Below are 11861 nucleotides of genomic sequence, written 5' to 3'. Positions count from 1 at the left end.
TTTTTATTTTTGAATTTTATGATGAAAGAGAAAAACACACAAAAGACACAACTTAAAATTTTTAGATCTAATGTTCCTTATTTTCGAAAATTTTGGAGGGAAACACCAAGGAACACCAAACTTAAAAATTTTAAGATCAAAACACAAGGAAGACTCAAGAACACTTTGAAGACTCACAAGAACAACAAGAATACGAAGATAGAACACCAAACTTAAAATTTTTAGAAAAGCAAAATAAAATTTTCGAAAACTAAAGAAAAATCAACAAGAAAACACCAAACTTAAAGTTTGGCACAAGATTTATTCAAAGAAAAATTATTTTTGAAAAAGTTTTTAGAAAGAAAATTCCCAATTACCAAGAACATAAGCACACTGGTCTAGCCAATTGAGCTATAAATTTAAAGTATTTTAATAAAGGTATTTAATGTATAAATTTTTATTTTTAATTACAAAAATTTTTTTTGATACTAATAATTCAAAAATGCACAAGAAAAACAACAAAAATCACAAAACAAGAAAAACTAAAGCTCAAACAAGGAAAATAAACAAGAACAACTTGAAGATTAAGAAAGAACAATGAACACAAATTCAAAAATTTAAAAGAAAATAAAAATATGCAATTGACACCAAACTTAAAATATGAAACTAAACTCAAACAGAAATAAGGATTTAAAAAAAATTTCAACCAAGAACAATAATAGAAGACTCTAAACCAAAAAGAAAAATTTTTCCTAATCTAAGCAACAAAATAAACCGTTAGTTGTCCAAACTCGAACAATCCCCGGCAACGGCGCCAAAAACTTGGTGCACGAAATTGTGAATCACACTTTTCACAACTCGTACCACTAACTAGCAAGTGCACTAGGTCGTCCAAGTAATACCTTACGTGAGTAAGGGTCGAATCCCACGGAGATTGTTGGCTTGAAGCAATCTATGGTTATCTTGTAATTCTTAGTCAGGATATCAATTATAATTATCAGTTTGGATTGCGAAAAATAAAAGAGCATGAATTAAATACTTGTTATGCACTAATGGAGAATATGTTGGAGTTTTGGAGATGCTTTGTCTTCTGAATCTCTGCTTTCCCCATGTCTTCTTCTTCACGCACGCAAGGTTCCTCCTATGCCAAGCTGTGTGTTGGTGGATCACCATTGTCAATGGCTACCATCCGTCCTCTCAGTGAAAATGGTCCAGGTGCGCTGTCACCGCACGGCTAATCATCTGTCGATTCTCACTCATGCTGGAATAGGATCCATTGATCCTTTTGCGTCTGTCACTACGCCCAACCCTTGTGAGTTTGAAGCTCATCACAGTCATTCAATCCCTGAATCCTACTCGGAATACCACAGACAAGGTTTAGACTTTCTGGATTCTCAAGAATGCTGCCAATAGATTCTAGCTTATATCACGAAGATTCTGATTAAGGAATCCAAGAGATACTCATTCAATCGAAGGTAGAACGGAGGTGGTTATCAGTCACGCGTTCATAGGTTGACAATGGTGATGAGTGTCACGGATCATCACATCCATCATATTGAAGTGCGAATGAACATCTTAGATAGAAACAGACGTGTTTGAATAGAAAACAGAAATAATTGCATTAATTCATCGAGACACAGCAGAGCCCCCCCCCCCCCGCCAACAATTGAGTTTAGAGACTCATGCCATAAAAGAGTACAAAGTTTAGATCTAAAATGTCATGAGGTACAAAATAATCCTCTAAAAGTTGTTTAAATAGTAAGCTAGTAATCTAGGTTTGCAGAGAATGAGTAAACTATGATAGATAGTGTAGAAATCCATTTCTGGGGCCTACTTGGTGTGTGCTATGGCTGAGACTTAAGCTTTACACGTGCTTAGGCTGTTTCTGGAGTTAAACGCCAGGTTGTAACCTGTTTTGGGCGTTTAACTCCAACTTGTAATCTGTTTCTGGCGTTTAACGCCAGACTACAACATGGAACTGGCGTTGAACACCAGTTTACGTTGTCTATCCTTGAGCAAAGTATAAACTATTATATATTTCTGGAAAGCCCTGGATGTCTACTTTCCAATGCAATTGGGAGCGCGCCAATTGGACTTCTGTAGCTCCAGAAAATCCATTCCGAGTGCAAAGAGGTCAGAATCCAACAGCATCAGCAGTCCTTTTTCAGCCTGAATCAGATTTTTGCTCAGCTCCCTCAATTTCAGCCAGAAAATACCTGAAATTACATAAAAATACACAAACTCATAGTAAAGTCCAGAAATATGAATTTTTCCTAGAAACTAATGAAAATATACTAAAAACTAACTAAAACATACTAAAAATTACATGAAATTAACCCCAAAAAGTGTATTAAATATCTGCTCATCAATATATATATATATATATATATATATATATATATATATTCAATTTCTATAAATAAAAAACTTAAAAATTACTAATATTTTTTAATTCGTACCCAACAAATTTAGTTAATATATATATAAGATAACAAAAATAGAAAAAAATCTTAAATGGTCCTGAAAGTTAATGAGGTCTCTAATAAAAAAAATTGTTAACTTAAATAACACTTAACATACAAATAAACCAATTAATGTGTCACATAGGCATGCTTTATTAACTCAAAAGAGAAATTATTGAGGGATGAAGGACTAATTAGTCTCACAAAATTAAAAATTAAAAAGAATATATATATATATATATATATATATATATATATATATATATATATTGTTAAGAACTTTGAGATAATTATCAAGAATTAAGATGAGTATTCATTCTTAAATGGGCAATTCACCTAAATAAATTGTTTCACCTTTAAAATTACGAAAATGCATTGTTTCCAAAATGAAGACACAAATGCATTGTTTCACCTATCTATGAAAACCGCTACTGACAGTAGCGGTTTACACAAACACAGAATCCGCTGCGGCCAGCTGCATATTACGTTGAAATGTGGCAGCATGGAAACCGCTGTTGCCTGCCGCGGTTTATGCATGATTATGGTTGGTCATAAACCGCTACTGCCAGTAGCGGTTTATGTGCATTGGGCCTCGTGAGTAAACCGCTAGAGGCTATAGCGATTTACGTTCAGTATGTGTGAAAGGGAATGCCTATATAAACCATGGAGGGGCCAAATGTGGAAGAAGAGTGTTATTCACAAATGGAGGGGGAGGAAAGTTTTGTGGCTCTGGTCCACTGCTCTGGAAAATTTCAAAAGAGCAAAAGGCATGGTGTGAAATTCACGGATAGAGAACCGCTTAGTATTTTTATCCAATCTTCGAGTACGTTAGCAGAGATTAAGCTTAGCATATTATGGAAGCTCGATGCGTGTGGGACGAAGTGGGTAAAAAAATTATTTTACAAGATTCCCATTGCCGTTGTGTCAACTGGTGTGAGATATGAGACCTTTACAATAGGGTCGGATGAAGACATGCAGGTCTTGTTTCGCTGCAGGCGTAGTTTTCCGGAGATGAGGATACCTGAGCTGCTTGCGAAGTCGAAAGATGGTGTCGACAGCTCTTGGGCATCGGCACCGAATCCTCAGTCGACGACGATCGGTGGTGCTTCGACATCGATGCCTGTGGTAGCAGCGGCAGTTCTGGTTCCTGAGCCCGAATGTGCTGGGGCTGTTCATGCTAGTGTGCCTCCTGTTGTGCCTGATTTTGAATTTGAGGATGGACCGGATCAAGTTGAGAATGCGATGCATGACGATGATTCAGATGAGGAGCCGGTCGATATTGGTGGGGCCAGTGATGATGATATTCCAAGAGGTTTCAGTTCTGGAACACAACAGTACCCTCCGCACCTGTCGTACTTGAACTTGGAAGCCATTGGCCAACACCAGAATGTAGAGGCAACCTTCGTGGGGCAGGGTATGCATGATGTGAATCCTTTGACGGAATTCCATATTGGCCAATCGTTCCAGAGTAAGGAGGAAGCTGTGCTGAGTGTAAAAGATTACAGCATTCGGCGCGGAGTTGAGTACAGAGTTATGCAGTCTGACAATCTGAAATACCAAGGGATATGTAAGGAGTTTGGTAACGGGTGCACGTGGTTGATTCGTATAGTCATGCGAAAAAGGAAGAGCACATGGGAAGTCATGAGGTACAACGGACCACACACGTGTATGGCCACATCGATATCAAGCGACCACAAGCAGCTTGATTATCATGTCATATATGCGAAGATCTTTCCATTGGATAGAGCTAATGCGTTGGTGTCGATTAAGGTGCTGCAAGAGGCAACGGAGGCGACATATGGTTTCAGGCCTAATTATAGGAAGGTGTGGATGGCGAAGTAGAAGGCAGTAGCACAGATCTATGGCGACTGGGAGGAGTCATATGGTGATCTGCCCCGCTGGATCCTTGGGGTCACATCCACCATGGACGGTTGCGTTGCTCTACTGAAGACCTCCCCGGTTAGAGTGGGTGATCAGGTTGATGAAGATAGAGTCTACTTTCATCGCATGTTCCGGACATTCCCTCCATGTAATGAGGCATTTCGACACTATAAGCCGCTTGTCAGTATTGACAGAACACACCTGTATGGCAAGTATGGAGGGATGTTGTTGTTGGCGATTGCTCAAGATGGAAACTCGAATATATTGCCTGTTGCATTTGCACTCGTGGAGGGGGAAAATGCAGAGTCTTGGTCATACTTTCTATCCAACCTTAGAAGTCATGTTACTCCACAGCAAGGTATTTTGGTGATTTCTGATAGACACAACGGCATCAAGGCTGCACTAGAGGCACCAGATAGTGGTTGGCGACCTCCCCATGCTTATCGAGCATTCTGTATTCGGCATGTTGCTGCAAATTTCACCCTTACTTTCAAGGGGCAGGATGCAAGGAGGTGGCTGGTAAATGCCGCTTATGCAAAGACGAAAGCAGAATTTGACTATTGGTTTGATATAATGAGGACAGAGACAAACAGGATGGAGTATGAGAGGTGGACACAGCACAAGGATGGGGGAGACGATATGGTCACATGACGACCAACATTTTCGAGTGCGTGAAATCTGTTTTGAAGGGCACAAGAAATCTACCGGTCACGTCCTTGGTGAAGTCAACCTATCTTCGGCTGGCTGAGTTGTTTGTTATCCGAGGTCAGACGGCAGAGGCACAGTTAGGGTCCAAGCATCGGTATTCCCAGACACTTGTTAAGGCCATTGAGCAGAACTTGAGGGATTCGAGGTGCTTCACCGTGACCGTGTTCGACAGGCATCAACTTGACTATACAGTGGCAGAGATTACCCCCACAGGCAAATTCTCATTGGGTAGCTACCGGGTTTCTCTAAGGGATCGCGCCTGCGATTGTGGATACTTCTAGGCGCTGCACCACCCCTGTTGCCATGCCATCGCATGCTGTGTGCAGTCACGACTAGATTGGGCCACTTACGTCGATGAAATCTATAGCATGCCTGAGGTATTAACGTACTCGGAACTAAATCAATTTGACGAAATGAATGAAAAGTCGACTTCCTTTATAGTCAACCGATCCAACGCAAGACGATAATGTATGACCCTCTGTTCCTTGTCATCATTCGGAGGTAAGTAAGCAGACCACCTAAACGGAAAACATATGAGACACAAACTTATAATACCATGCCAGATGACATTTTCAAACTTTCAAAAACATAACCAATACCTGGATGCCAGCGGAAAGGAGAAAACCTCAAACCCAGTCGGCCTAAGCGACGAAAATCGCTAGAATATCCAACTCTGTAGCAAATAGAGAGGACCCGCAAGGTTGGTCACGTTTCTGTTCGTAACCCGACACATGCATTGGTACAAACACGCCAAAGCGGCCGACCCCCAGCTATACCTCCCCATGTCATCAAGGTTCGCCACAAATGGCAACCACCGTATATGTACCTGGTTCGCACTCTTGTCCCCAAATAACCGAGTGGATAACAGCATCATGATGTAGGCATGTGCGTAAATGCGGACAGTGTCCTCGGTCGCATCTGCTGGTAACACCCTAAACCTCTCGTGGAACCATGTAAAGTGGACCGTCATCTGCTTGACCTTATTCGGTGGTGGCAGCTCACTGAATAGATCCTGAAACCACTCCCAAGTTGGTCGACCACCCTCCATGAATTTCTCAAACTCCCCAAGGCAACCAGTCACGGCCCACCCATACACAGGCAACCCTAGCTGAAACGCCACATCTTGCAATGTCACTGTGCATTCTCTGAAAGGCATGTAAAATGTGTGCGTCTCAGGATGCCACATCTCAATGAACGCACTGACCAAGGGCTCATCCAACCAGAAGCAGTGGCTGTTTAGCCTGGCCAAATGTTACAATCCAGCCCTCTCTAAATACGGGATGATTCTTTCATACATGGGCATATTTTGTTGCCGTCTCACACTGTATATGCACCTAGTTGGCTGCACACAACATGAAAGATATACAGAAAACAATTAAATTCTACTATTCACAACAAATCTCCCTATCTGATAATAACAAATATCTTAAAAACATAATACAATAGTAAATATGACATAACACTATAGAATAAATAACAACCACAATATAAAAATAGAATAATAGCAAATAGAACATTTCATATCATAAAAATATAATAACCTAAAATAAAATAAATAACAAGCACAACTATAAAACTTTGTCAAGTTAAAACAAAAAAATGTTCCACAAAATAATTGTAAAAAATAAAAAACGGACAAATCGTAAAAAAAGCACCCATATGAGCCTAAACAATACGAATTCCATAAAATAAACCAACAACACATAGAATAATATTCATTGAAGGGAACTAAATTCATTTAATTAATCATATTTGGAAATTAACGAAAAAATTAAAACGCTAGCCAAACCGACTAAACTAACATCCTAACATGAAAAGCCTAATTTCAAACTATAGGGATTAATCTATAAATTCTAGTTTCTCTACCTTACATACCATTTTTCTAATTAACAAATGTTAACGCTAAAAAAAAATTTAACTTACCCCGTCACCAACGGCACCGGCAATATGCGCAACACCGTTCAGTCGATACAAGCTCCTTTCGTCTCCCATGATATCCCACCGGAGGTCGGCACTCAGATACCTCGGACCCGCTCTCAAGTTGCTCTGACCTCTCTCTAGAATTTCCTCTCTCTAACCAACCTCAAAAACACTCCAAATGAGTAATCCGCGGCTGCCTTCCACGGTTTATATAGGCAGCCACTATCCACGTAAAATGCTATAGCCTCTAGCGGTTTACTCACAAGCCCAATGCACATAAATCGTTACTGGCAGTAGCGGTTTATGACCAATCATAATCATGCATAAACTGCGGCAAGCAACAGCGATTTCCTTGCTGCCACATTTCAACGTAATTCGCAGCTGGCAGCAGCGGATTCTGTGTTTGTATAAACTGCTACTGCCAGTAACAGTTTCCATAAATAGATGAAACAATACATTTGTGTTTTCGTTTTAGAAACAATACATTTGCGTAATTTTGAGGGTGAAACATTTTATTTAGGTAAATTGCCCTTCTTAAATTAACAATATTTTAAGTGCAATTTTGTCCAAGCAAAGGGGGATAAGAAAGTAAATATATGTGTATTGAAGAAACACATACGATCTATTATTTATTATTGTTGATTGTTGTCCTACTTATGGCCCAAGCTAAGTGAATTAGAAGACGATAAAAGAGTAACTAATATGTTAGTGTTAGAATACTACAAGAAGAAAAGTATGTATTTTTTGTTGTCACTATATATAAATAAATTTTTTGGTCAAAGTTAATAATTATTTTAGTAGAGAAATTGATATGATTATTAGTCGTGGAAAAAAAATTATCAACATTTGACTTATTAAAAATATAAAAAGCAGTTAAATGTAAAACATAATAAAATAAAAAAAATTTACAAATTAAAGCTAACTCCTCTACCTCATCAATAGATGCCTAGTTAACAGATTTAGGTTTGAAATTTGTCTGGAGAACTTGGAAAAAGAGAAACTAATTGCTTCACTTAACAAATTAAATAATTACAACAATCCAATACTAATTTGTGATCAGTCAAAAAGGCCAACATAATTGATACTGAAACGATATAAAACTGACGCAGAATCACAACTTCAAGGTGGTTATAATCTGCTACTAAAATAAGTGGTATTTTCAATTTATTGAATTGCGATAGTTGTAAACTGTCACAAAATATATCCATCGCACATCTGATATAGTGGTGGTTATATCATTAGTCCCTGCAAATTGTCCTAAAACAGTTTTACCACACCTCATGTAGTAGCGATTATCCAAGAGCATCACTAATTAATCATTTAGTTGCAGTTTTAACCCGTTGCAAAATCATAAAATAATTATCACTCTGTGAAAAGTATTTTAGTTCAAATAATTAATATAGTTTTAACATACACAAAATTTGGTGTTGAAATAAAGATTTATAATTAATGAGAGTTTAAAATGCATATCAAGATCTTTTGAGTTACTGTTTTGTCGATTTTTCGCAAATCGATGGTGGTTCATATCTAGTGGTCTGGGAGTGAAACCTACTCTTCTTTGTGAGTACCAGTTTTATTTGCATAAAAAATCCATGTCTTTGACAATGACGAAGAAGAAAGAATTAAGTTTTGCAGAAATTCGAAATGAACAATTAAATTTAAATGACTTGAATAAAAAAGAGAAATGAAATTGCAGAAAGGAAAAGTGTTTGGAAAAATAAAGGGCAAATTAAAAGGTAAAGACTGGAAGGATAAAAGTTGCTGAATTTAAAGGAATCAAAATGACATTGCAAAGAAGATAAATTGAATGAAAAGGAAACTTGCAAGGAATTTAAATGAAAAGTAAAGATATGAAAGGAACTCTTCAAAGAAAAAGACTCTAGACTGACTTAGAAAATCGTTAGGGATGTGAGTGAGTGTGAGTGTTTTCTCTGAAAAGATTCCAACCTTTGTTCCTTTGAGCTTTCACCCATTTATAGAAGTCCTCGACCAATCAAATTTAAATATAACTTCCATGTGCGTTGATCCTTGAATAACCGTTCCCGCTCTTTGAGTCTGTAACTTCTGCCAACTATCTTCACTTAGTAACTTCCTTTGATTGCTTCACTCTCTCTCGATGAGTCCTAATCGATTAGAATTCTTTTCTTCATCGATTGATCATCTTCAAGGAATCCAATACAGTTATTATCCACCTCAAAGTTCACAACTTGTTTATCTTTTTTGACTAACAAATTGCACTACTAACCTCTTCTTCAACGTAGTTGACTTCCGTCGAGTCTGCCTCTTCGATTTTCCCACTTAAGTCAATCGACTAATAGAGAGTACATAATGGAGTACCTAATTGGCTCCAATCTAAAGTTAATTGTAACATGTATTTGGAGGTTGATCGAAATATTATTTTGGTACTTGGCAATGATCGAAGTCTAAACTTGTCGAACATTGGCTTGTCAAAGCATTCGATAACATCTTGACCGAAAATATTATTTTTCGATACAACAAATGCCCCCTAAGTATCTATTTTTTCGACTAAAAAGAAGAAAGTATAAATACTTACTATTATTCAATATTTTCGATGGCGGTAACCGTTATTTCTTCATCTTCTTCCTCAAAATTTTCTCGACATAGTTAATCCATTTTTAGGAATGGAGTTTCAACTACTTTACCTCGATCGGTCGAAGTAGAAGGAACATGATGCAACTGTCGACCACTTTGGTTATCACCAAACTCTTGCCAATTCTTGATCCATCCAACCTCAATAGTCAGGATCGACAAAACTAAGATGAATAATTGGAGCCTCTGGACATCTTGCCTCTTTGTCTAGCTTGCTCTTGTTTGTCGAAATTGGTTTTTGATGGCTTGATCAATTTGGAACTGACCCCAAATAATTATTTGATCAATTTCATATATTGTACAAATTTTCACAAATATTTTTTCGTAGTGCATGACAAAATATTAGTGAAGCATCATGCCATTCTTGAAGAGCGAAGGATAATAAAAAAATTTTCAATTTATCAAAGAAAATTATCTTCGATATAAGAAATGCCCCAAAGTATTTGTTTTCGACATCTTGAGGCAAAGTGGCTGTTTGTCGAACTATTGGATCTTTGACATTTTGTTGAATATTTTTAGCCATATTCATTTCCGATACCTCATCGAATTTTTTTATGACAACATATTACCCAAATAATGGTAATTTTTCTTTTCTTTATCGGATCATTGTGGTCAGAGAGTTGTCATATTTGATGATTCGAAAAATATCATAATAATTTTTTTTTTCAAATTTTCAACTTCACAATTTCCAAAGTGAATAGAGAAGCTTTTTCTCATCTGAAGTTTGATCAACTTTATAGAGTTTCAAAGTTGAATAAATTTTTTTTCTCTTTTCCACAGTTATATCTAACAACTGCCAATAACTGCTTCTCAAGAACTTCTTTTCACAGACATACTTGTACATACCTTAACAGAGTACGCAACTCTTTCCAAAGTATTCCAATATGCACCTGTAACTTGATAAAGTTCGAATTTGTCGAATATTGGCTTGTCAAAGAATTCAACAATATCTTGTCGAATATATTATTTTTTATGATGTTTTTTTTTTTTTTGCTAGATGGACAAAAGCAAAAATACTTATCATCATTGAATATCATTTTCGACAAACTCATATTCAACCATTTCTCTTTTTTTCTTCTTTTCTTCTTTTATTTTTTCAACTGGTCAAACTCTCTCAGCCAAATAGGCTAAATCAGGAATATGCATATTGAGTAATTTTCGACGCATATACAAGCCAAGACCTTTGATGGCTATTTTGACGATCTCGCTTTCAGGGACCGACACATAACATCGATTGCGAGCATTTTTAAATCGAATTATATAGTCATCTATCGATTCTCCATCATCTCGTTCTATTACAAGCAAATCTGTCAACGAGACAGTCAATTCTACTCTATAAAATTGAGCATGAAAAGCATTTTTCAATTGTGCCCACGTTAAAATTGGGTCTCAGATTTGAAAACCAAGTAAAAGCATTTTTTGTTAATAAAGCAGGAAAAAACTTCATTCTCAAGTTTTCATAATCTGCCAAATTTCCTAATTCGACCATATAGCGAGCTATATGCTCGACAGTTGACTCTCCAGCCTCTCCTGCAAATTTTGTAATTATTTTGGGATTTTTTACACCCATTGGCACTTCTGTCATTTGCACTACAGAAGGAAAAGCAGAAACAAAATATGGTCGATGATGCATGAGACCCACGTTGATACCCATTCCATTGAGGACATCCTCGACAATCATTGTCATATGGTAATGATATCCACGCTGTGTGTGAAGTCTATTTAAAACTTCATCAGTATTTTGATCTCGTCGAACAAGATAAAGGATATTTTCTTCCCTTTCAGGATTGTTAAATACATTCTCCTCATTATATCCTACGTTCTCCTGCTCTACTATCAAATCTTGGGAATAGGCTGTCCCTTATCATAATCGACAATTCGAGCAATTCTCTCGACTTGTTTAACCAGTCGATCATATTTTGACTCATTATCAGCCAGGATAGGATTCAGAATAGTAGTCATCTGGTGAGTCAACAGGTTGACTAAATCATGATGGCTTTCGTCAATATATTATTGAAACTCACCCATCGATCCTGAATTATTTGACGAGGATCCCACTTGGTAATCTCGATTAACGTCGGGATATGATAAAGAAGGTTGGTTAGAAATCGGCACATTTCCAAATCTGACTGGAATGTGTAATTGCCCATAGGAGGCGTAAAGCCAGGAGGAAGGTCAAATGGAAGCCAACCTACGATTACTTGCGGTTGATTATGCACTGGGGTGATCTTAGGGGGTGAATTTCGCCCACTATCACCAACACTTGCATCAATAACTACAATATTCTCCCCAGAATTATAC

At 37.4% G+C, this 11861-nt stretch overlaps 1 protein-coding gene across 1 annotated transcript; it reads left to right on the top strand.

Moving 5' to 3' along the window:
• Window positions 1–3104: 3104 nt before the first annotated feature.
• Window positions 3105–4283, top strand: LOC110271588 (uncharacterized). Its single transcript, XM_021122578.1, has one exon. The coding sequence runs from the start codon at window positions 3105–3107 to the stop codon at window positions 4281–4283; it is 1179 nt and encodes a 392-aa protein (XP_020978237.1).
• The last annotated feature ends 7578 nt before the right edge of the window (window positions 4284–11861 follow it).

The sequence above is a fragment of the Arachis ipaensis genome, chromosome B4 (genome assembly GCF_059453495.1).
Source record: "Arachis ipaensis isolate K30076 ecotype BB chromosome B4, ASM5945349v1, whole genome shotgun sequence".
NCBI lineage: Eukaryota > Viridiplantae > Streptophyta > Magnoliopsida > Fabales > Fabaceae > Arachis > Arachis ipaensis.
This window is presented reverse-complemented; position numbering and strand designations above follow the sequence as displayed.